Source organism: Lygodium microphyllum, chromosome 16 (genome assembly GCF_053477565.2).
Source record: "Lygodium microphyllum isolate KBCC chromosome 16, Lygodium_microphyllum_v1.1.10, whole genome shotgun sequence".
Taxonomy (NCBI): Eukaryota; Viridiplantae; Streptophyta; class Polypodiopsida; order Schizaeales; family Lygodiaceae; genus Lygodium; species Lygodium microphyllum.
Window position 1 is genome coordinate 103,139,190 of NC_141150.1, and position 26,527 is coordinate 103,165,716.

Genomic DNA, 26,527 nt, shown 5'->3' on the forward strand with positions numbered 1-26,527 from the left:
AATTAGGATTTTCAGCAGAGATTTTCCAATATCTCCACCTTTGATGACTCAAATGGTTGGATTTTGTTGAGATAACTTGAGAGATGCCTGGGGGATGAGAGAGAATGATGAAAAGAGAAATTTCAGAGTTTCATCGCGAGAAAGACTAAAAACTGTTATTGCCTTGCTTAAATAGCCATGCAAGATGTCACCTTTAGCTTAGGGCCACCAAAAACGCTACTGCCCCCTCCTACATGATGTCACCTGTACCAGAAGAACCTTGGGTTGCTATCACTTGCACTTGGAGGACTCCAAACTACTATCACATGCTATAGGACTAATCCCTCGTGGCTGCAAATCACATTAGCAGCCTCTCCTTGCTCTCTAATAATCTCCTTCTCTCTTGCAATGGCTAGAATAGACTTCCACCAGCCCCAAAAAAGTTTATTCTATGGACGAGTTCTACCAAGTGGCACCCTTCTAATCCCATTTTTCAGCATTATCCAGCTTATATAATTAATTTTCTGAATATTAATTTTAAAAATCGATTGGCCAATAAATTAGTCTAGGACCAAATCCAATACCAAAAACCACCAAGTACATATCAAACATAACTTATTACAATTTTTGCCTTTGGCACCTACTAATATCTCGAGGTCTTGGATCCCACACTGTGAAATAACTAACTTGCACCTCATATGTGCAAGTTGCATGAGCACATTTTTCTCATGGGGCTTGTACTATAGATCCTTGTATAGCCACAATGGCTCCTATTCAGATGTTCATGCTTCCTTCTCTTCCCAAAGAAGATCGACTTGATGATTCTAACTACTCTCTTTGGTCTTGCAAAGTGGAGTGTATCTTTGACACCTTTGACTTGTGGGAGTTTGGTACTACCTTGATTCCCCATCCAATTATGTATTTTTGCACTGGTTCTACAATGGACTAAGCATCCCTTTGGGATCAACTCAATTCTAGAGCGTGATCTTTTCTCTTTATGAGTTTGTATGAGTTTGTAGGATTTTGTCCTTATGCATGTGTATAAACTTTGGATCGCAAGGGAGATGTGAACAAAGTTCTCTTTCTCTACCATCAAAAGACCTTTGCCCACTGTCACGAGGATGTGAATATTTAATGCTTTGCTTAGCATTTGATTAAAAGTTAATCAAGATGTAGAAAAGCAAGGGGGAGAATAGGTCTCCAATCTTCTCAATCTATAATCAGACTTGTTAAACCGATAGTTGATAACTATTCAAAAGAACCTACGAGTACACTAGAAAATTCGTGTTTTGGTGTGCTTGAGCCTCGAACGGAGCATAAGTCAGCTACACCATGCAAAGGGAAATTATAGTTGCCTTGCACACTTTGTAGAAGGCCTTAACAATGCAGAAAATCTGCATTCCTTGCGATAGATCTACTCCAAACAACAAGCTAAGTGAGGTCTTCTCTTCATACAACCTCAGAGTCCTCACTTTGGCAATAACACCATGTGAGAGTGCACAACGGAAGAGGAGACGCACACACAGAGAGAGAAGGGAAGGGAAAGACTACAATGAAAGAAGAGAATGAAGGAGAAAATCTGCACCAAATTGAATGAAAGCCGAATACAAAAGAGGATTAATCAATCCCTACACGCAACCCAAGGCATTAGTGAGGGCAATAGGTCACGCTAATAACAAAAGGGAGCACCAGAAGACAAAGAAGTACCCCTAAATATCAGAGTGCATTGAAACCTACGGAGGCAAAACCTCTGAATAATCAACCAATTGATTGGGCCTGCTATAAATAGTAAGTAATGCCTAATGGTTGACCTGGTCAGACTGACCTTAAAAATGTTGGCCAACCTGCATAAAACAATCAAGAAAATGCTATCACCTACTAGATCAGCTGATCGCCTCATACTAGCTCGTGTGAACACAGTCCAAATCCACTAAAAAAGAAATGCAAAAGCTAGAAACTGACTAGCCACTGTGAATACACCTAAAACCAACTAAAAAAGAAATGCATGCTCTAGAAAGAGTTGCCTCCTCCATTAAGACAAATGAGAGACACAGTGTCAAAGCTCCTAATGATCCCATCTAACACAAACTAAGCCTCACAAGTAGGAGATGATTGTACATGACACACGACTAATAACAGCAATTGGGAAACCAAGTCGAGAACTCGAAACTTGTCCAAGTTCCTTAAAGAAATCTTCCCTAGGGAAACCAGCTTGAGATCTCCAAATCCGTCCAAGTTCTTTCAACTAAAATCCCCTTCAGTTCCAGCAAATTGATCACTCACAGTTCTAAAACAACTTCTTGTTCTCTACAAGCGGCTTATCTTTAGACTCTTTAATGATTGATGCACCATCATAGTGTGATTCTTCGCTGCTTGAAGACATGTTTACTAAATCTTGTCATAGTTGAGAACAATTTCAGCAACTGCTTGCAATTTTGGCTTCCATGTGCCTTGGGCCCACCTACTCAAGGGAGTTAACGTATCCCGGAAATTGAAACATAAAACCAGCCTTCCTTTTTAGGAAGGGTGGTGGAACCCTAACTTACAATTGATTACAACAAGCATTTAATGCAAAAAAGTAAATGATAAATTGAAAATTGAGCACTCTACCACTTTGGGCTGGATTGCCCTCAAGAAAAGAGACAAGCCAACACCAACTGGCCCCAAAATCCTTGGTACCCCTGGAAGTATTTCTTTTCACATCAATTTTAAAAACTGATTACAATTGGGAAAGGCCAAAGCTCTACAATTGGGAACACCAAGCCGAGAACTCAAAATCCCACCATGTCCCTTCAACTGCAGTCTTCCTGAAGACACCAGGCTGAGAACTCGATAATTGTCCAAGTTTGCTATCCCCTTCAATTCTAGCAGATCAAGGCTCAATCCATCATAATTTTGAAACAACTTACTGTACTGTACAACCAGCAAACCTAAAACTCTACCCCTTGAAAATGCATCTTGCAAAGCCAAATTAAGTTTTCTCCTGTTACATGCCAAACAGCCCTATTATAGACCACCAGATCTCACCCAATCTGCTGTCCACAGATTAAAACACTGAGGCATGCACGCACACATCCCAATGCAGCTATGCAAACCTTGATCCTTGCTGGTTAAATATCTAGGATCAGCAAAATCCCAACAGCAACACTTCAAGTCCAAATTGAGCCTTGAATCATCAATTTTCTTTGCCAAATTGCACGCGCACGCGCAGACACACGCACACACAACCCACATACATGTATGTGAGATAGAGAAACAATAGGAGAGAATTCTTTGATTTCCAGCCCCTGAAGATGCCCAAAAACAGGTCGCCTGCAGCAAATTATGCATTAAATGCTGTTGCGACATGAAATGCTACCCCAAATGTTGTCACCTGCTGTTGTTGGTAACCCTTCAGCTGCTGTCACCTGCCAACTCCAACCACTGTAAAACCCACATCATCGTCAGTAGGCAACACCCAAAACATGAGCAAGACACCTAGGGTAAAACTCTATACTCTCAGATGGGGTCCTGAGCTGTTCCATCAGTGCCCATATCAGCTCAAAACCACATCAATCAGCTCCCACCACATTGAAGTGTCTTCAAAGCTCTAATTCATACTATGGTTGTTTTCCAATTGCTCTAAAATATTTTGCCACTTTTTCCAAATAGGCCTAGAGGTCAAAGTGTTTGATCCAGGTTCCTCCAAAGAGCATCAACTTTGACCAAACGGTTCCAAATCGCTACATGTTGGCCCTATAAGTTTTCATGTCTAAGCTGAAAAGCTCAACTCTGGGAATATGTTGCAAGTCTGTTTTCAATTATGATGCTGCATTTGTATCAAATAACTTAGTGCTGTACAAGAGGCAAGCAAATTGAAGGTGTAGCCATCAATGCAAGATTCTGACTCATGCAAAGCCACTCTTCACTATAGGATGAAATGCTAGCTCGGGCCTAAACCTACATTTAGGTTCTCTCATGCCTTTTAAAAGCTCCCAGTACTGGTCTTCCACAACATCTTAACACTGAAAAAGGTGAAGTAAAGCTTATGCCACTAGTCTCACACTGCCAACTCAAGCCACACACAATACCTCAAAACAAGCCAGACAAACCTAAAATATAGCAGCCCAAGAGCTCTTGTAATATGTCAAAAAGGAAGACCACAAAAAGAGTGATCATCAAACAAAGAACCTGCCCTTTTGCAGTAGGCATCCTAGACAAAAGAATGACCTGGGGATAAGCTCACAAGAGCTAGAGCCACTTCACCTACAAGTAGGCTTCTCCAAAAAAAGCACCTTGCATCTAGTATTTAAGGATAGTGAAATAATTTGTCCACCTAAAAACTAAAGCACATTTCAGTCTAAATGTATGATCCCTCATGAAATGTAGACTGCATAAGTTCACTAGACACATGAATGACACAAGATACTTCTTGTCACAAAACAGATCTGTCATGCAGATCAATCACTAGACAAATCAAATTACTTGGACCCATATAGACATCTACACATCATCTTTAACACTGAGTAGGTAAATCATCTTCCATTAAATATGGTCGCCGTAAGAAGCACAACCTAGTAGCATAGTGCACTATACACTTGGGGGATGGCTGATTTGTTTCTCAAAACCACCAGTCCCTAACAGCACTTTCTTATATATACCAAATACCTTAAGCACCATTTTGTCTTCTTTCCAGCTACTCAAGTCTAAAATGTAGTGAGCTACCTAATTGATTACCTATGCAAAGATCTTTAAATGTCCATGCACATCATGCAGTAAGAACAGAACAAATGTGAAAGATCCTTTAAGTACTTAAAAAGCTAGTTTTGCCAAATCAGCAATTCTAAACAGTGATTTAAAATCCATACCTGCTCTAATACTGCTGGATCTGTTGCATTTGCCCTTTCAACAAGTCTAAACAAACCAATTGCAAAGAAACGGCTGTAATGAAATTTTCCCTCTGCTGCCCTTTGAGAGATATCCTTCAGAATAGATTCCACTTCCCCGTTTTCTGACTTAAAGGAGACAATTGTCTGTGCATTTTTTGTGCTTGCCCAATCCTCCAAAGCTTTGGCATCATTCCTGCACTTGGATATGAATTTGAATGATCTCAAACACCATCATAAATCCCTAACTTCTTTGTTTAGAAAACAGGTTTTTGAAACTCGAAGCTGTTGCATTTCAGAAACAGTTAAGTAGTGCATATAAAAGAAGTGTCCATTTAAACTGCCGGCGGAAACTTTGCTATGAAACCTAATTTATAATGATCAACGAGGACACTACAACTGCATTTGGACAGAGGACGCAGTTTTTACTGGTAAAGCCATTCCCCTATTAATTGAAGCCAACAGTGTTCGTTCAAATTCCAAGTTTTGGAACGATCAATAACCACTCCACAAAAGCACAAGAGGTCTATTCCATATTATGAAGCACAGTTTCGAGCAAGTAGTCAAGAAGACTCATATGCTGTCCTTCAAATTTGGCCCACTCTGCATTGTCAAGAGGATGAAGAATGTCTCCACCACTTGAGACTTCTAGTAATAGGAGTCGGAATCACCATTTTGATTGAATCCTCATGTGGGACTTGAGTTTACATGCATTGACAAGAAGCCTTACAGTCAAAGCTGAAGTAATGATGGCACGCCACAGATACCAGATCTGCACTTGGTTATGAGGACACACCATAAGCCATTTCATGAAGAGTAGCCTCATCAAATAATGATCAGGCCTCACACATTTGAGCTGCCCCTTCATTGCAGTATTGATGATTGGCATAGTCTTAAGTAAATACAATGCGCCGTATATGGTCAATCTTATTCACAAACTCTGGGCCCATTAGGGCAAGATAAACAGTTACAGCACATCATGCAATGGAGCAGCAAAAGGCCTTCCTTGCTGCTTGGACACCGCATTCATTCTAGCCAAGCATGATCATAGCATTTCTAACTGTATCATCAACCACAATGTCTATTCCTCTCCCTGTTCTATATCTTTAAGCTTCTTTAAATATTCCAGTCCACCCTACAGTAGGCAGGCAAGGGTATATTACACTCTGTACCTCTAAAATGTATTATGCTGTTTGCTTCTAAGTAATAGGAGAAAGTTTGTTCGTATAAACAAAAGACCAATGTTATTCAACCTGATCATATTGACTTGAGGACACTAATTGTCAAAGCATAAGCAGGTACTCTTGTTTGTAGTTGTTCCACAAAGAATCTATTGTTTTTGTGATTGATTTGGCTTATCTTACCTTGCTTTTGTATGTTTTCTGCCTAAAATAGGGCAAGCATATGATATCCTCATCTTGTCCACCATTTTCTAGGGCCCTTTGCTCTTAAAACTGTTAAGCAATGCGGAACTAGGCCAAAATTACTGTTAATTACTAACAAATAATTGCCCATATTTCTTATTAAAGACAGGCCTAATGAAGGAAAACACTTTCAACCTACATATGAAATTGCATGGAATTCAACCTGCATGTACATAAAATGACCAAATGCTGCACAGATTTGGCCCAAACTGCAAAAGCCCCAAATTGCATGGTGTCCAATGTGCATCAATGTCGAGAAATTGGGTAAATTTCAGCCCAATTTGTGCATGTACATGAAAAGCCCCAAATGTCGGAGGCAAGATTTCACAAATTTCTGCAATTTTTGAGACAAATTTGCTTGTCCTGCATCACATTCCCCAAATCTGGGAAAAGCCCCAATTTTTTTTGGACCACAATTGCACAAATCTGACCGTTTGTGCCAAGCGCGTGAAACCCCGTCAAGAAAGGGGGGTAGAAGTTGATTTTTTTTTCTTTTTAAAAAATGATTTTGAAAGGTGTGACAGGGTCTGTTGACCCCGTGCAGGTCGACGACTGGACGTCGCCTACGCCTACCCGCCACAAACCCGTTGTCGCCTGCGCCTACCTACCATGAGCCCGTCACGCGACTCCTGCATAATGGTCGCGCTGGCGCCTGGTCGCTGCTCCTTGTAGACGTCACTTGCAGACGTTGCTTGTGCTGCCTGCTGGTCCCGTCCGTGAGCCCCGCTGCTGCCCGTCGCGCCCACTGGTCCACACTGAACCTGTCGTCACCTATTGGACTTGTCGTGATCCTGCCTGCCTCAACCGACTGCTCGACAGTACAACTCCTGCTTGTCGAGTCCACCTGGGACTCCTGCAACATCTGAGCTGTCTCTTACCAGCTCTAATACCACTTTGTAGTGACGGGTTAGGCACGAAAATTGAGACAATAGGTGTTCATTAGGCGCGGAGAGACAGAGAGTGAGAGAGAGCAATAGCAAAGAGTGAGCACGATTTTAGGTACAATGACGAGTGTACCACTTTAGGTTTTTAGATAGATATATATGTGTAAGTACAAGTGCTAAGGTGTGTTCACACCTGAGCACATTTAAAGGCACGAGAGCCAAGGCTAAATGCGCAAGAATAAAACGAGCTTCCTGTTGAACATGAAGTTTAACCACAAAAATCCAAGGAGCATCCTTAGATGCCTGACCCTGACAAGCAGAACGCGACTCACTAGTAAGCACAGCTTGAAGCGAATCTATATTAAAGTTTCCAAAGAATGCAAAAGAATCTCAAAAAACCCCTTAGGGCCATCGTAAATCTTTCAGAAGTGGATGAAATGATGGAAACATCGAAAATTGTTATAATAAACCACTGAACACAAGAGACAAAGAAAAGAGAAAGAGAAACATTGCAAAAGAAAAGAACACTGCACAAGGAACTCACAAGCAAAGAGATACTCGGGAAATGGAATCCATATGCCAAGATATAGTGGCCTGAAATCTCTCCATTTCACTATGAATCACATACACAATTTCCGCCCCCTACAATCGGGCAATCGAAGCACAAGGAGGAGATTGATGCTGTTGAGCACAAAATGCATCTGGAGATGGCAGCACCCTGCCACGAGCATCAAATCTCAAAGCAAAATTAGAAGCACCTTTGCCAAACACTCCAGCTATAGGCACATGAGATGATTGAGGTTGAGGTTTTGAGTAGAATCATTTACCCCTGCATTGAAAAGTTTGTGTGATATTATCAAAGGCTAAATGCGCAAGAATAAAACGAGCTTCCTGTTGAACATGAAGTTTAACCACAGAAATCCAAGGAGTGTCCTTAGATGCCTGACCCTCACAAGCAGAACGCGACTCACTAGTAAGCACAGCTTGAAGTGAATCTATATTTACGTTTTCGGAGAATGCAAAAGAATCTCAAAAAACCCCTTAGGGCCATCATAAATCTTTCAAAAGTGGATGCAATGATGGAAGCATCGAAAACTGTTATAATAAACCACTGAACACAAGAGACAAAGAAAAGAGAAAGAGAAACATTGCAAAAGAAAATAACACTACACAAGGAACTCACAAGCAAAGAGATACTCGGGAAATGGAATCCATATGCCAAGATATGAGACGGCACCAATGTGAGTCACTGGCACTTGCTCCTCTCCCTCCACCGGAACCAAACAAGTGATGAATAATCATAATGTGGAGAAGAAGCTTGAATAAATAGGCAAAAATGAGGCCATAAATCATGTCACATTGGCCAGCATTTAATGCTGGTTGGCCAAGAATAAATGCTAAAATGACCATCATAAAATGCCAAGAAAAATGCCTAAATAGTCAGGAAAATATCCTAGTGCCCTAGCCCACTGACATGTACAGACTCAACCATGAACTGACATATCTACTAACAAAATCTCCTCTACAAGAGGGGTTTGCATTGGCCCTAAAGCATTGGTGTGGCGTGCATCATCACTCAATAGCATTGACTGAAACCATATACTCTAATACGAGAAATCACAGGATTCCCTCCCATAAAATAAAAAATGGTTGACCTCTCATGAAAGGCAGCAATCTACTGCATCACTATATATGCTCCCATGATAGCCACACATATGATCACCATCAGGGAAAGAGCTTGCTTTTCCTTCATTCACACACGCATAATCATTCATCAGATTATTTGCATTGCCAAGCATATTCTGAAAAGACTTATTGGTCTACAGGCAAGGCGTGCATGAAACCTATTGAGGCATCTCACATTTGTACATGCCCCCTTGCCCCTGCAAAGGAGGACAACCACCCTGCTGCAAGGATTCCAAAGCAGTCATACCTATAGGATCCACCACTAGAAATGGAGAGAGAAAGGCAAGAAAGAGAAGGAAGCCATTGAAGCTAAGAGCAAGGGTAAAGAGGAGAAGAATAGTAATTGTATTAATGTATTAGAAGATGATAATCCTGTTTGTCTATTTGCCCTTAAGCAGCTTGCCTATCATAGCCTATCTGCTTGCCTGCCTTAAATATGTCTGCCCCACCCTGACTGTGCACTCTCTATTGGATTATCCTGCATGTTCGCTGACTGAATTGCCGCTTCCCTGCATGCCCAGCCTGGTACAGTCTATTTGAACCCTAACCTTGTCTGTTTGAACAACAGCACCCACCCATAGCCTATTCACTAGGCAGAACTAATAAATTGGGTTGAGTTGGTTTTGGTTTGAGCTATATGGTTTTTATGCCTTCTATAGACCTAGTGTACTGTTGAGCTTTTGAATGCTTTTGTAAGTGTTATGATGGATGGATGTTTAGCTTAGGGATATTTTCTAATCTTGAAAAGAGAATAATGAAAGCTCTTAATAGCTCAAAGAAGTAAAAGAAGTAGTAGTTGAAGACTTGAGATGAAGACTGAAGTGACAATGGCATTAATGAGCTCTCAAGGGTCACTATAATGGCTATGGTACCTCTTCATATCAGGTATATCTCTTGGGAGGGGTATCCACAACAAAGAGAATAATATTGAGTGTGATTCTTTGTTATTCTCATGTACTATTGAGAGAGCGCATACGTAAGAGATATAGTACATGAGAGAGAGCCAGATTCTATGAAGAAGCATTGTATATACATGTGAGAGATTGAGAGAAAGACTATGAAGACTATGAAAATGATAGAATATGAATACTCTGTGATGAATTCCATTCAAAATTGAACATTCCTTTGTGTTATTTTGGTTCTTTGATGGTTTCTATGAAAAATATAAAGAATATGTTAAAGTTTTGTTGTGATAAATCCGTGGGAGATTCATTATATGATGTTGTGTGAAGATTGGTTCTTGGTGTTCTTTTTCCTTTCATGGTTGATTAAAGTATGGAGAATGTGCTTGTTGGTATGACAAGAAAGATTTTCTTGCAGTAGTTTCCAGGGCGTTCCTACCTATAGTAAATCCCCAAGTCTGTGTGCTACCAAAATGGGTAAAATAGAGCGTTGGACTTCCTGTAGGGTGACAGTTAAACCAGGACCTCCACACAACTGCCTGCAAAAGTTACCAAATCTGTGTTGAGTGAAAGTAGGGTGCTAGACTTCCTAGAGGGTGACAACTAGTCTAGGCGAGAGAAAAGGTAGGTAGTCTGACACCTTCATCATCCACACTCTCTCAATTGTCGATGATCTCTCTCTCTCTCTCTCTCTCTCTCTCTCTCTCTCTCTCTCTCTCTCTCTCTCATCCTAGACCAAGCCTATGTACAATAGAATTGTTGAATCGACCTCAAACTCTCTTTTTTCGTGAATAAGTGTATATTAATGTTAGAATATTTACATCCAGCATTCATCATCTAAACAAAAAGGATACAAGTCTCACATCAGGCCTTTTAGCGAGCCATGAAAATCCTATCAAGCACAAGTCAAAACCAAAGGGCTACTATGAAAAAACACATAAATATCATGTTGGCTGCAAAATTGGAGAAGAGCAAACAATGTCCAAGGCCACATCAAGGAGCTTTACATCTGCTGAAATCATGGAAGAAACCTGCCATAAGAGTAATCCTCGAATACGGGCCACATGACCACGAATACCCAAGGCTGAGTCGAAAATAAAGGCATTACGGGTACGTCAAATGGGCCAAAGAGCTGTCCATTTAAGAAATTGGAAAAGGCACAAGCATAATCCGAGTAAAAAGAATACAATGAAGGCATCTTGCCCAATAGCCAAGAATGGATGGGCATCCGCTGCTAACAAGTCATTGAGGTCCACGCACAAGAAACAAAGCTCCATATCTGTCTCCCCAACGAGCAAGAGATGAAGAGGTGATTCGACGCTCATCACAAGTAGTGCAAAAGACACATTGGTCCCAGGAGATCTTGCAAGCACAAAGGATATCCCCAATAGGAAGATCATTGATAAGTAGCTACCACAAAAAAACTTTTCCTCGATAAGAAATCTTCAACCTCCACAATTGAAGAAATCTATCTTGCCACTTCTCTCTACTATCTCAGGCATGCCAAACTATATTTGCTTTCTCAGTGACCGGTCGGCTAAAAGGCAATTTCCAAAGGATGCCAAACTATAAAATGAAGTATCTCTTGCTAAAAGGCAATCAAATGATTGAGAAGAAATGACTACGGCAATTTAAGAGGCCTCATAGAATTCATCACATGCCACCAAGATGGCTGGATAACCATGCAACCATGGGAGATACGAGTCTCCTCAATAAAGAATTTTGCAACATCAGTCCAAGGATGAGTCTACACGCAAAGGGCTTGCAAAAGTGTCATTCTCAAAGCTATCATGTGAATATTAATATTCAATAATGCAGCTTCACCCAACCATTTTAAAGTAGTAATATGCAACTAAGATATCCACAGCTAACCCAAATGATTGCCTTTCTTTTTCCATAACATAAAACGGATAGGCTACACCAATTCCAAGAGAGACATCTTGGTCCAAGGAAGCAAGGGTAGGAAATAAGAGACCATACTAATCATGATAGATTGTGCCACTTGGATCCACACATGAAGAGGCTACCGTAAGATTTCCAATACATAAACCTACCATGAATTCAAGAGGATATTGAATCAAGCAATGGGATATTCCATGTGCTACGTAATATCTCCTTTGGAAACAACAACTCCTTGCTAGCCCAATACTTACAAATCTGACTCCATACAAAATATCAATCTCTCTCTCTCTCTCTCTCTCTCTCTCTCTCTCTCTCTCTCTCTCTCTCTGTGTGTACCTCAAAAATGTTTTTCCACTTGCATGGGCAATTTTGCATAGTGGCAACCTTCCAAAACAATTTTCAGCATTATCCGACTTTATTAAATTAATTTTCAAAATATTAATTCTTTAAAAATTATTTATTTATGGATCAAAAAATTAATGTGACTAGCCAACAATTAAATTGGCTAGGTCACTATATCATCCAAGTGACCTTGAGCACTCATTAGACCGGATCTAGCATTAATTAATTAATTAATGCCAATTCCCTAATGTCACCCCACTGACACTAATGGCTAATTAAATGTTCTAGCCTCTAGGTCAAGTTTTGATACTAGGTACCACCTAGTACCTATCGCACATGACTTATTACAACTTTTGCCAATGTTACCCATTGATCCATGGGTTTACTAAGGTCTCACTATCACTTAACTAACTTGCAAATTCACATGTGTATCTCACATGTGCACAACTTAATAATGCCAAAAGCTAAGCATTAAAAAATACACATTCTCGTGACAGACCTCCCCCTTGAAATCCTTGCAATCGTCTTCGATTGCACAACCAAGTGACAAAAGCAAACTGATACTAAACTGGAAAAAAATGTAGGCATCATAGTCAAGAACATTGGAAATTGTCGTTCTACTATGCTACTACCCAACTCATGCTGAAATTTCCAGCCCTCATAACTTTTCAGCCAAATTCAATGGCCATTGAATTGGGTCCTGATTTGGCATTGGGCGCAACATCAAGCATTGTTAATGTAAAAATTTCTCAAAATTGTTTAAATTTCTCTTCAATTTTTTAGAAGACTTTAGGGTTTTCACTCAATTTCATTCCCTCGATACCCAAACTTGGGGCCTACAAATGAATACAAAGTTTTCCAATGATAGGGTAACTAGCTTTTCGAAACAAGCCAAACTAGCCTCATCCATGGGGTCCATCTCAGATGCCCAACTTGGTCAATGATTCTAGAGAAATGAAAATGCCACAAGCCCCATCTTATCATCTCAAATGCCCAATTTGGTTGCTAGTTCTAGAGAAATGAAGTTGCCACAAGCCCCAAGGGCCAACATCAAAGATAACCAAAGCATGCTAATCACTGACTTTGCCCCATGCATAGCATAGCTTTGTATCATCTCCATTCGGTTGCTCACCAACAAGAGCAAGTATTAATTATTGCAATAGGTTTAGGCTTCTTGGCCCTCTGATCCTTGTTGTCATCGACATGGTCTTCAAACTTGCATTGTGGGCCTTCACAAACAAGCATTTATTTGCAGTAAACAAAGCTTTCATTTCGACGAAGGTTTTGATATTACCAAATGGCATTTGCCCTACCTACCTACCTAGTAGGATGGCTCGGATTGATTCCCTACTTATTCAACTTATTGAAGGATTCAACTTATAGAAGGATTTTGACTTGTTACCCTTAGCTTGAGTCTTGCTGCCCTTATTTTCAAAATTATCTTTTGTGGCAACATTACTACCTTTAAATCATGTAACATGACATTTCATCAATGCAAAGGCTACATTTGCATTTTCAGTCAATTGTGTCGTGCTAGTCACTTTTATCTTCGTACAATAGTCACAAATTATTTAGATAAACCACAACAATAGGTCTCTATCTAATTTTTGCCATGCAACCTCACAAAAAGAGCTACTTAACAACAAATCTGGCCCAAATTTATTGGTGTACTCTATCACATCAACACAATGCATTGCATCCAATTTGTGCGACGTACTTTCACATCCACTTCAAAAGTATGTATTTGTGAGCCATTGAGAAGAGAAAGCCTATTTAAAATGCACCCCAAGCTGCTAGTAGCTTGCCTTACATCAATAGGTAGATCACCATACAGTGCATTCCTTTTCAAGAAAGGGGTTGCTTTGTGTACTACTGAATGCTCAGTAAAGTTATGGCTAGATAAACTGCATCAAACTAAAAGTCAAAGCCTTCATCCTATCCTGCACATCACTAAAGATCTCAAATTTCACCCGTCTCAGCTCCTTTGTAATCCTTTATGTTGCCCATCGGTGGTGGTTCCAATCCCCAATGCATTCCTAGCTGCACGTCCACATCACCATACATAGCAATATGCATTTCAGGCTACATCCCATACACATTCCTCTGTCAGCCTGGAAAGGTGGCTGTAAACCAGCTGTATAGTGCATTCCACCATTGCCAAGTACAGTGGCATCCATACTTTGAAAGAATGAACCACCCCCAGAATAACCTCGATGATTGGATAATAGAGAAATCGTTTGTTGTCCATAGGAATTGTTTGCTGCCTTGACTAAAAAGGCTATCCATGCATTAAATGCTGGCCGACCAGCTGCCATATTTGGCATATTCTGGGCCTCTTTATTCAGTGGCTCCTCCTCTTCACATTCAGTCATCATCATCCTTCACGTGGTCTTCCTATTGGAAAGAGGAGCCAATGCCGATGCCCACACAGCCAATGACTCACTGTTGTACGCATCATTCTCGTGCTTGGTATATGGATTTCATTTCCCGAGCACATCTTTGAGTTCTCTTCCTTTGCAATGTTCTTTTGTTCTTTTGTCTTGTGTTCAGCAGTTTATTTCAGCACTTGTCTATGCTTCCATTGCTGCACCACTTCGAACATGGTATCAGCTTGCAGAATCTTGGTTCCTGCTGCAATTTTTCTGCTGATTAAAGGTCTTTCTTCCCCTTGCTGATCAGGCCTTCGTTTTTCAGACCAGCAACCTGTGTTTTCAGCCTGTGCCTAGAATTCAGCCTGTCATCGTCAGTTTGCTACATTCCATGCTACACCAGCCTGCGTTTTTTGGTTTTCTGCCCCTAACCATGGCTGTGTTTGTATAGGCCGTTTTTGTTGTTTTTGGCAGTTTTTGACTGGTTTTTGTTCATTTTGTAGCAACTCCCTTCCAGATGGCTCCACCATGCACTTCTACAAATGATAAGTTACATGGACCTGACTATCTTACATGGAGTGTTGTGATGAGAGCTTGGTTTGTGCAGAACCAAATTTGGTACATTGTGTGTGGAGCTATTCCTTGGCCTCAACATCCTTTTTCTCTTCCCGAAGATTTTGAGGAGGACAACCATGAGGAAGCTATGCTCACATGGGATTCGGATGATGCCCATGCGTATTCTGCACTGCTTTGGTGTATTTCTAAAGAAGTTCTACCGACGGTTACCTCCTGTAGGACATCACTCGAAATATGGTCAAAGCTTCAGATGTTGTGCGAGGCTCCTTCCCCCATGCGTGCTATGACCCTTTATGGACAGATTCAACAATGAAGTTTGAGTCCAAGGACACCATTCAATCATTTTTGCTCCATGTTACACAGGAATAGGACCAACTTCGACACATGCAATTTGCCCTTTCAATGGCACAACTAGTGGGCACGATACTCTACAAGCTTTCCCCAGAGTTTGATGGAGTGGCGAATGCTTTGAGGGCGCAAACATCCTCCACACCAGGAGCTTTACACATATGTCCTGGATGTTGCTTGAGCATGAGACATCTTTCCGTTTACAGGGGAGACTCTCATCTCATTATGGCGACTCTAGTGAGGCCTTTACAGCTTCAGAGAAAGGTGACCGGAAGAAAAAGTCGAAGACCCAATGTTATCAGTGTGGTAAGAAGGGTCACTTACGGAAGGACTACAAGGAGTTAGCAGCCTCACGAAAAAAGAAGAAGCGGGTTGTGGACTCTGCCGACGTATCATCCTCTTCCTCAAACTCCGACTCCGATCCTTCGCCAAGGAGAAGTCCACGGCACGGAAGGAATCCAATTCTTTAGACCACAGGAAGGGCTTGATTACCCCTTCCTTTGCTACTTTCTAGTTTAGGTGATGCGGTCATCCCTCACAACTCTCCGGTGTGCCAAAGAGGTGTCAGAAGTGGGGTAGTGGTGGAAGCATAAACATGTGCTGAAATAAACTGCTGAAACACAAGACAAAAAGAGAAAAGAAAAGAACACGATACAGATGAGAACTCAGATGTATGCACGGGAAATGGAATCCATATATCTGAACACGAGACAGTCGCATACAACAGTGAGTCACTGGCTGCGTGGGCACTGGCACTGGCTCCTCTCTCCACAGAGTCTGCAGATGGTGAAGATGATGATGATGATAATGACTGAGGAGGAGCCACTGAGTATAAATAGGCTGAAAAGTGGGGAGCAATCAATGTTGGTCGGCCAGCATTAATGATGGCTGACTGGTGCATAAAATGCTCCACTGGCATAAAATGCCACACCAAAAAAAAACCTAAAATACCTAGTAAAAATGCCCAGCCCAGATCAAGCTCAAACTCACACATGAGCTGACAAATACTCTGCTAACACCCTCTCTCAGATCATGAGTGATCTGATACAATATAATAGTACAAGGAAAAGGGATCAGAAACTATAGAACATAGAACCACCAAGTAGAACCATGGATACCCAAGCAGTGGGTGATCAAGCCACCACCAAGGTGCCTCGGAGAGAACCTGATATCGATGTCGAGCGTACCAAACACCTGAAAATAGAGAAGATCATAGCATGTCTCTGTGTCCATCATCAATGTCTCGCAAGAGCATACAAGACCATCCTGTCAAAAATGCCTCTGAACATATGTGACCATGGAGTCCCCGCCTTTGGCCAGACCGCCAAAGTGTCCCCTCATGTGAGCTCCAGACAAAAGCCTCCCGCTCTCTGTCAGATAACCAGCTCATCATGAACCTGGATGTCAATCCCAGCTCCAGGATTTGATTCCGCCAGACTGAAGTCGATGCGTCAGGAACGGCCCTCTCTGGAACCTGTGCACCTGTATAAAAGTATAGATAAGGCACGACGGCCCCATCTGAACACCCGCTCACACTCCCTCTCTGGCACAAGAGAGTCGTGAGGAATGACCTCATCACCACCACTAGAAAGCAGCCGAGAAAGAGGCCACCAAGCCCTTCCCACGATCCGAAGAAGAGGATCCCTTCCACGCCTTGGACTTCACCTTGGGCGGAGGATCTGAGTCGGAGTCTGATGAAGGAGAGGACTCATCGGTAGAGTCAACGTCCCGCTTCGTCTTCTGCTCCTTCTTCCTGGAAGCCGCTAACGTCTTGCAGTCCTTCCGCAAATGTCTCTTCTTGCCACAGTGGTAACACTGGGCCTTCGACTTCTTCTTCCCGTCACCCCTCTCTGAAGCTACATAAGCCTCACCTCCATAATGTGCCAGAAGCCACCCCTGTAATCTCAAGGATGTCTCATGCTCAAGAAGCATCGAGGTCATATGTGTAAAACTGACAGGAGTCGATGATATCTGCGCCCGCAAAGCATTGGCCACTCCATCAAACTCTGGGGGGAGCTTGTAGAGGACCGTCCCGACGAGATGCGCCTCGGGAAGAGCAGATTGCATGTGCCGAAGCTGGTCCTGTACCTGCGTAACACGAAGAAGAAAAGACTGAATAGTATCTTTCGGCTCAAACTTCATCTGCTGGAGCTGGCCATAAAGTGTGACGGCCCGCATGGTGGAAGGTGCCTCGTACATCTGCTGCAACTTTTGCCATACTTCAGGAGAGGTCCTACAGGAGGTAACCGCCGGTAAGACCGCTTTAGAAATACACCGAAGCAACGCCGAGTAAGCACGGGCATTGTCCGAGTCCCATGTGAGCACCGCTTCCTCATGATTGTCCTCATCAAAGTTTTCAGGAAGAGGAAAAGGACGGAGAGGTCGAGCAATAGCTCCACAGACGATGTACCATAACCGCTTCTGCACAAACCAAGCTTTCATGATAGCACTCCATGTGAGATAATCAGGTCCATGTAACTTATTATCAGTGGAAGTGCACGGAGGAGCCATATGGAAGGTAGAGAGGAAACACAACCAAAACACAAGCACAGATTGCAGAAAATGAGAGTTCACATGCAATATAACCCAAAATGTGATCAATAGAAGACAAAATCTCCTGCAGAAAGTCAAAAAATCAGTCAAAAACTGCCAAAAACAGCAAAAACGGCCTGAATTAACAGTCACCCAGCCACGAGAGACGTTGAATCAGCAAAACGCAGGCTGTAAACTGGAGAAAAACAGGTAGAAAACTGTCGCCAGCAGCTGCAGATGAAAAACGCAGGCAGCAGAGGGTGCATAGGCAGCAGACGATGGCAATACTGCAAAAAACGCAGGCTGAAAACAGCCCCAAAACAGGTCGCCTGGCTGCTACAGTAGTCGCCTGAGCAGCAGGGGTACAAAACAGTCCTGAAATCAGCAATAAAACACAGCAAAAACACAAATCCTGAAAACGGATACCATGTCAGAAGTCGGGCAGCGGTGGAAGCATAAACATGTGCTGAAATAAACTGCTGAAACACAAGACAAAAAGAGAAAAGAAAAGAACACGATACAGATGAGAACTCAGATGTATGCACGGGAAATGGAATCCATATATCTGAACACGAGACAGTCGCATACAACAGTGAGTCACTGGCTGCGTGGGCACTGGCACTGGCTCCTCTCTCCACAGAGTCTGCAGATGGTGAAGATGATGATGATGATAATGACTGAGGAGGAGCCACTGAGTATAAATAGGCTGAAAAGTGGGGAGCAATAAATGCTGGTCGGCCAGCATTAATGCTGGCCGACTGGTGCATAAAATGCTCCACTGGCATAAAATGCCACACCAGAAAAAAACCTAAAATACCTAATAAAAATGCCCAGCCCAGATCAAGCTCAGACTCACACATGAGCTGACAAATACTCTGCTAACAAGAGGGAGTGTGAGAGGGTCGTGAGATGGGGCAGCCGAGCCTAATCTATACAGGTATACGAGTGCACTATAACATGCCCGCCTATCGGCTATCCAGATACGTTTTTAGCGGTCCATCAAGAGACAAGTCTAAGCGACACCACCTGACATTCCCATGGAATGTTACGAGGTTTGTCACCTAGGGTTTCTTAAGTCCGCCTCGCAACGGAACGTTCATGGCCCGAACCCACTAGGATCAACCTAAAATCTGGGTTCCTAGTGGTCAAGGTTTCCTAACAGCAATCTAGAGTCGAGTCTTGATCATCTTACTTTACGCAGAGATACCCAATTCCGAAGCAGATTCATGCCGCACTTGGTTCAAGGAGAATAGGAAACGAAAGGGAAGTGTCGCTCAACCTCTCTGCCTGTAGGGCATAGTCCCATTCTGGTCCCCTAAAACAGTATAAAATCGAGGTTCTAACCTAACAATTCCTAAGAATCGGTCGTTCGTAAAACCTTGTGAGAAGCCTCCTAATTCTCTGGGACCACCCTGCCGCCGTAGGATGGACCCGTTGGGGTTCTGCCCACCCCCTTCCCTCAATAGGCATTCTTTAGTTATTTAATTAGATCCTATCACATTTATATGTGACATTTAAAATTAGTTTCCTTAATTAAGCCTTTTAAGGAACAGGATTCGTTCGCGTAATTTATGGCACAACACGAATACAGAGCAAGCAATCTCTTTGTCAAACAAGTTCCTTAACTTATCTTCAAGTTAATCTTTGTTTATTGCCCATACAAGGGAAATTATATATTCCTTTTGCCTTGCAAAAGTAACCGGTCCAAATCACATGGCACCATAATTTTCATCCATTATCTAGAATAGGATCTTCCAACGCCACAACCATTAGGCTCACGGCAGTCTTCAACTCTGTTCCAAACTAGGCAAAGCGTGTCCAGAGCTCCACCTGACTCCAAGCGGCCTAGGAGTGAGACACATTTTCCGGTGTTGGCCGATTTACCACTCGACCTTCGGCCCGTGAATCGAGGAGTGCCCTCTCGAGTTAATCCGCAATGCGATCTTGGAGATGATCCACCCGTGCAAAATATCATTTCCTTAATTAATCCAGTTAAAAATCAAGCACAATCAAGGCAATCAGCCTAATATTATCTTTCAAGAAAACATTTCTTTATTTCTCATGGCAACTTGTCATCACAGACCTTGCCATACGTTTACTATCAATCACAAGAGCTTGGAATAATCATTCAAACCTCAATCTAACAATCAGTTGATTGTAAAAGCATTTAGGGTATTGTTCGATCAATCAACAAAAACAATGGTATTCTTTCCCAAACATTGCAAGAATAGTCATGATAACCTTTCCATCACATATTTGCTCTCTCCCTTGGAATTAGGAGCGGTTCTATGTAAATTTTACTTAATACACTCTTCTTTCGACTAAGGCATATGTTAAGGTTTCAAACATTGTACAAGACATAAGTTTTATGAATCACTTACATTAATCGATACCCCAACATTCTTCCCAACAAGTACAAAAGCATCGGTCTTTCCTTTGACTTCGGGTTTCCTAATCCTTGAGCTCTTCATTTACCCTAGAGCTATTGTTACATCTAGCCCAACCCCGAATAGGATTGATAAACATAGTCGCTATCGGGCGACTCAAGGCATCTTAGTATTAATCCTTATGTCGTTATTCGTATTAACTACACACATCATCAAGATCCCAATGAACTAACAAATTCATGATATTAGCAAGAGCTTGGGCAAAGATCTTAGAGATTCGAGATTGAATTTCCCCTAGGCTAGATTACTTATCATGCAATCCGTCAAGCGTGCAAGCTACAACATACTTTCAATGTGGGGAAATACCTATCTATTATTTTCATAAAAAGGAGAGTCAACAATACCTTGGAATGCTATTATGCTATGTACGAGTTTGTCGCATAGCATGTAGATGCAATTTACTTCTCTTGATACCTATGCTTTGCAACTCTATCTTTCGAATGTGTGAGATGAAACCTATCCCTTTCCATGACCTATTCTCATGCGGCATCTAATGTACCTCATGCGGGAATCAAAACAAGCATCTTATTAGTTTGGAAATTCATTACTTACGATCGGTATCGCAATTGGATTGGCAATGATGCTCTCACCTGAGGCTTCGTTGCTCAGTGAGGGATGGCCATCTACGCGTGACACTTTCCACTCGGGGGCCATCCTTGGGTCTTCTCCTCTTTTAGACGCGACTCGCACAAGACTTTAGCAATCACTTTCTCGAGAAGAGGGCCATTTAGGGAAAATCGGCTTGCGGGTTAGGGGATGAGCTCAGGGAGAAGGAAAAGAGAAAATGCATGTGGCCACCCTCTAAGGAGGGGAAGAGAAGGAGAACCTTCTTGGAAGGTTCTCTCTCTTTCTCTCTATCACTCTCCCTCTTCTTGTTCTCCTTCTTTGTCTCTCTCTCTCTTCTCACCTCTCCCTTTCTCTCCCTCTCTCTTCCTCTTTCTCGTTCTCTCTCTCTCTCTCTCGCTAGCAGATTGGCAGCAAGGGGGGGAAGAGGTGGTACTTTTCTTTTTTCCTTTACGATGGGGGGTTTTAATAATAGGCAGGGGATTATTATTTTGGGGGGGGGAGGGGGGGGAGGGGAGGGGGAAACATGGGAAAAAGGTGGAGTGGTGGTGGTAGTGACCACTACCTATTCTGCATGGTGGTGGGGGCTCGCAGCCTCCCAACTGCCCATGATCTGGCCGTCATGCCCAAGGGGGGAGGGGGTGGTAGGCCTCCCCCCTCTCCATCGTCATCATCTCCCTTGTTTTCCCCATTGGCTACCTCCCCCGCGTCATCATTGACGTCTTCTCCTCCGTCGTCTTCCACGTTGGTGACTCCTCTCCCCCTTCCATGTTGTCATCACGTTGTCTCCCCCTTTCTCCGCCAGCTGTCGGCATTGACAAGGGGAGTGTAATTTTTTTTAAATCAATTATTTTCTTATGAAAATTAGGGGGAGAGAGGGGAGTTATGCAGTGCGAGCGAGGAATATTATATTCTTAACCCCTTAGAGAACTCGAGATGTCCTCATCTCGGAAGAACTAGGGAAGACAAGCATTAATGGGGCTTAAGGTCTGTGGGTTAGGACCCACCATGCGTCCGTTGCGCTACTAGTAATGACTCAAGTAGTGCAACTCATATTATTGCAATTAATTGTAGGTACAAGAGTAGGATTTATTCCAAATATAAGTTCTATTACATGTCAATAAAACTTCTAGGATTTCTAGTCATCTTGATAAGGTGTAGTGGGTTCTAGGTCTTTGTCTTCATCTGATTCCTCTATATATCCATAGACTGCGCCTGTGTAGCTTTGTTTTCTTGGAGGCTCAATATCTTCTAAACTTAAGTCAAGGCAGTCTACTCAGACGTGCCCTAGCTCATTGCAGTGGAAGCATCAACGGTTGGGATGTCTCCTACGGATGTGCCCTATTTCTCCGCACGTGTGGCATCTCTTGCCCTGATCTCAGAAATCATTTTTGTCACCATTGCCCGGTTCAAGTTCTTGGACAATTGGCTTCGCTCGAAGTAATGCAACTTGCAAGTCCGTTAGATGCACTGTTTCGAGACAATGGTTTAGAGGAGTGTTCAAGCCATGGCAAAACTTGGATACTTGCTGCGCAATATCCATAGGTGATGCGTATTTTAGTAGGGTTACAAACTTCAAGTAGTAGGCTTCCAAGGTCAATTCCAACTGCTCAAGCTTGAAGAATTCATTCATCCTCAAAGTCTGGTAGGTTAGCGGAAGGTATCGTCCGCGTACAACATCTTTCAACTGAGCCCAAGTGACAGCGGCTTCAGAAACACCTTGATCTTTGCACCATTGCTTCCACCATACCCGAGCCTAGCCAACTACCTTAAGTTTGGCTATCATTGCTTGATTGGTAGCAGCAGTTTTCCGAAGTAGAGAAATAATCGTCCATCGACTCAATCCATACCTCCGCCTCCGCTACGACGTCTATTCCTTCTCCACCAAACTTGGGTGCCTTATGTTGCGTGAGAATGAATTTATTCTCTTGCATGTCAGCATTCGTGGGTGTAAAAGATGCCTAACAATCAAGCCATACCACTTAGATTATTTTATTTAGGATATGTCTACAAACCATACAATAATCAATCACGTATCATTACGAAGTTTTGCTCTGATACCAACTGTAACGTGCCCGCCTATCGACTGTCCATATACGTTTTTAGTGGTCGATCGAGGGACGAGTCTAAGCGATGCCGCCCGGCACTCCCATGGAATGTTACGGGGTTTGTTGCCTAGGGTTTCTCAAGTCCACCTCGCAACAGAATATTCGTAGCCGAACCCACTAGGATCGACCTGAAATCTGGATTCCTAGAGGTCAAGGTCTCCTAACAACATTCTAGCGTCAGGTCCTGGTCATCCTGCTTTTTGCAGAGATACCCAATTCTAAAGCAAATCCATGCCGCACTTAGTTCAAGGAAAATGGAAAACAAAAGGTATCCCTCGCTCAACCTCTCTGCCTTAGGGCATAGTCCCATTCCAATCCCCTAAAACGGTATGAATCGGGGTTCTAACCTAACAATTCCTAAGGATCGATCGTCCATAAAACCTTATGAGAAGTCTCCCAATTCTCTAGGACCACCCTGCCGTAGGATGGACCCGTCTGGGTTCCGCCCACCCGCTTCCCTCAATAGGCATTCTTTAGTTATTTAATTAGGTCCTATCACATTTATGTGTGACATTTAAAATCAATTTTCTTAATTAAGCCTTTTAAGGAACAGGATTCGTTCGCATAATTTATGGCACAACACGAATACAGAGCAAGCAACCTCTTTGTCAAACAAGTTCCTTAACTTATCTTCAAGTTAATCTTTGTTTATTGCCCATACAGGAGAAATTATATATCTCTTCTGCCTTGTAGAAGTATCCGGTCCAAATCACATGGCACCATAATTTCCATCCATTATCTAGAATAGGATCTTCAAACGCCACAAACCCTGGGCTCACGGCAGTCTTCAACCCTGTTCCAGACTAGGTAAGGGATATTCAGAGCTCCATCTGACCCGAAGCGGCCTAAGAGTGAGACACATTTTCCGTGGTTGGCCTATTTACTACTAGACCTTCGGCCCGTGAATCGAGTAGTGCCCTCTCGAGTTAATCCGCGGTGCGAACTTGGAGATGATACACCCGTGCAAATTATCCTTTCCTTAATTAATCTAGTTAAAAATCAAGCACAATCAAGGCAATCGGCTTAATATTATCTTTCAAGAAAACATTCTTTTATTTTCCATGGCAACTTGTCATCACAAACCCTACCATGCATTTACCATCAATCACAAGCGCTTGGAATAATCATTCAAACCTCAATCTAGCAATCAGTTGATTGTAAAAGCATTTAGGGTGTTGATCGATCAATCAACAAAAACAATGGTATTCTTTTCCAAACATTACAAGAATAGTCGCGATAACCTTTCCATCGTATATTTGCTCTCCCCCTTGGGATCAAGAACGCTTCTATGTAAATTTTACTTAACACACCCTTCTTTCGGCTAAGGCATATGTTAAGGTTTCAAACATTGTACAAGACATAAGTTCTATTAATCACTTACATTAATCGATAACCCTGTCTTCTTTCCAACAAGTACAAAAGCATCGATCTTTCCTTTGACTTAGGGTTTCCTAATCCTTGAGCTCTTCATTTGTCCTAGAGTTGTTGTTGCATCTAGCCCAACCCCGAATAGGATTGATAAACATAGTCGCTATCGGGCAACTCAAGGCATCGTAGTTTTCATCCTTATGGTCGTCATTTGTGTTAATTACGCACATCATCAAGATCCCAATAAACTAACAGATTCGTGATATTAGCGAGAGCTTGGGCAAAGATCTTAGAGATTCGAGATTGAATTTCCCCTAGGCTAGATTACTTATCATGCAATCCGTCAAGTGTGCAAGCTACAACATACTTTCAATGTGGGGAAATACCTATCTATTATTTTCATGAAAAGGAGAGTCGACAATACCTTGGAACGCTATTATGCTATGTACGAATTTGTCGTATAGCATCTAGATACAATTTACTTTTCTTGATACCTACGCTTTGCAACTCTATCTTTCGAATGTGTGAGATGAAACCTATCCCTTTCCATGACCTACTCTCATGCGGCATCTAATGTACCTCATGCGACAATCAAAACAAGCATCTTATTAGTTTGGAAATTCATTACTTATGACCGGTATCGTAGTTGGATTGGCAGTGATGCCCTCACCTGAGACTTCGTTGCTCGTTGAGGGATGGCCATTTGCGCGTGACACTTTTCGCTTGGGGGTCATTCTTGGTCTTCTCCTCTTTTAGACGTGACTCGTACAAGACTTCAGCAACCACTTGCTTGAGAAGAGGGTCAATTTGGGAAAAATTGTCTTGCGAGTTAGGGGATGAGCTCGGGAGAAGGAAAAGAGAAAATACGTGTGGCCACCCTCTAAGGAGGGAAAGAGTACGAGAACCTTCTTGGAAGATTCTCTCTCTTTCTCTCTGTCACTCTCTCCCTCTTCTTCTTCTCCTTCTTCTTTGTCTCTCTCTTCTCACCTCTCCCTTTCTCTCCCTCTCTTTCTCTCTCACTTACTCTTTCTCTCTCTCTCAGGCCGGCAGTAAGGGGGGAGAAGAGGTGATACTTCCCTTTTTTTCTTTATGATGGGGGGTTTTTATAATAGGGAGGGAGGGCTATGTTTTGGGAGGGGGAGGAAGCGTGGGGAAAAGGTGGAGTGGTGGTGGTAGTGACCACCACCTATTCTGCATGGCGGTGAGGGCTCGCAGCCTCCCAGCTGCCCATGATCTGGCTGTTATGCCCAAGGGGGAGGGGGTGGTAAGCCACATGGCCTCCCCCTCGGCTACCTCCCTTGCATCATCATTGACGTCTTCTCCTCCCTCGTCTTCCACGTCGGTGACTCCTCTCCCCCTTCCATGTCGTCATCGTGCTTTCTCTCCCTCCCTCCGCCAGAGCTGTCGGCATTGATAGGGGGGGGAGAGGTGTAATAATTTTTTTAAAAATCAATTATTTTCTTATGAAAATTTTTGGGGGGGGGGGGGGGGGGGGGGGGGGGGGGGGGGTTTATGTAGTGTGGGCGGGGGTTATTACATGCACAGGTTCCATAGAGGGATGTTCTTGATGCATTGCTGGCAGATTCAAATCCTAGAGCTGGGATTAACATCAAGGTTTATGATGGATTGTTTCTTTGACAACGAGCGGTATTGGCTTCTAGTCTTAAGCTCACATGAGCAGACACTTTGGCAGCCTTGGCCAAAGGCGGGGAATCAATGGTCACATACGTTCAGAGGCATTCTTGACACAATAGTGTTATATGCTACTATGAGACATTATTGACAAACACAAAGATCTATTATGACTCTTCTCTATTTTCAGAAGCTGGTACGATCGACATCAAGTTCTCTCCAAGGCACCATGGTGGTGGCTTGATAACCCACTACTTAGGTTTCCATGGTTCTACTCTGGTGGTTCTTTGTTGTATATGATTATCATTGTATCACTGTATTGTATTAGATCACCAATGATCTGAGAGAGTGTGTAAGCAGTCTAGTTAGCTTATGTGTAAGTTTAGGCTATGGTTGATATTACTGGGTAATTTAGGCATTTTATAGTGGTCATTTTAGTGATTATTTCGACATTTATTGCTAACCGACTGGCATTAAATGCTAGCCAACCAGCTGCCATATTTGGCATGTTTTGGGCCTATTTATTCAGTGGCTTCTCCTCCTCTCATTCAATCATTATCATTCTTCAGGTGGTCTTCTTGTTGGAGAGAGGAGCCAAT

General features: G+C 42.6%; 1 protein-coding gene across 1 annotated transcript in view; it reads right to left on the reverse strand.

Annotated features, from left to right (window-relative positions):
* Nucleotides 1–26,527, reverse strand: part of PSB29 (photosystem II reaction center PSB29 protein) — a 38,101-nt gene that overhangs the window by 8,692 nt on the left and 2,882 nt on the right. The window contains exon 3 of the mRNA XM_087696153.1: nt 4,827–5,040. Within this exon, the coding sequence (XP_087552279.1) occupies nt 4,827–5,040 (214 nt within the window). The remainder of the gene's footprint in view (nt 1–4,826; nt 5,041–26,527) is intronic.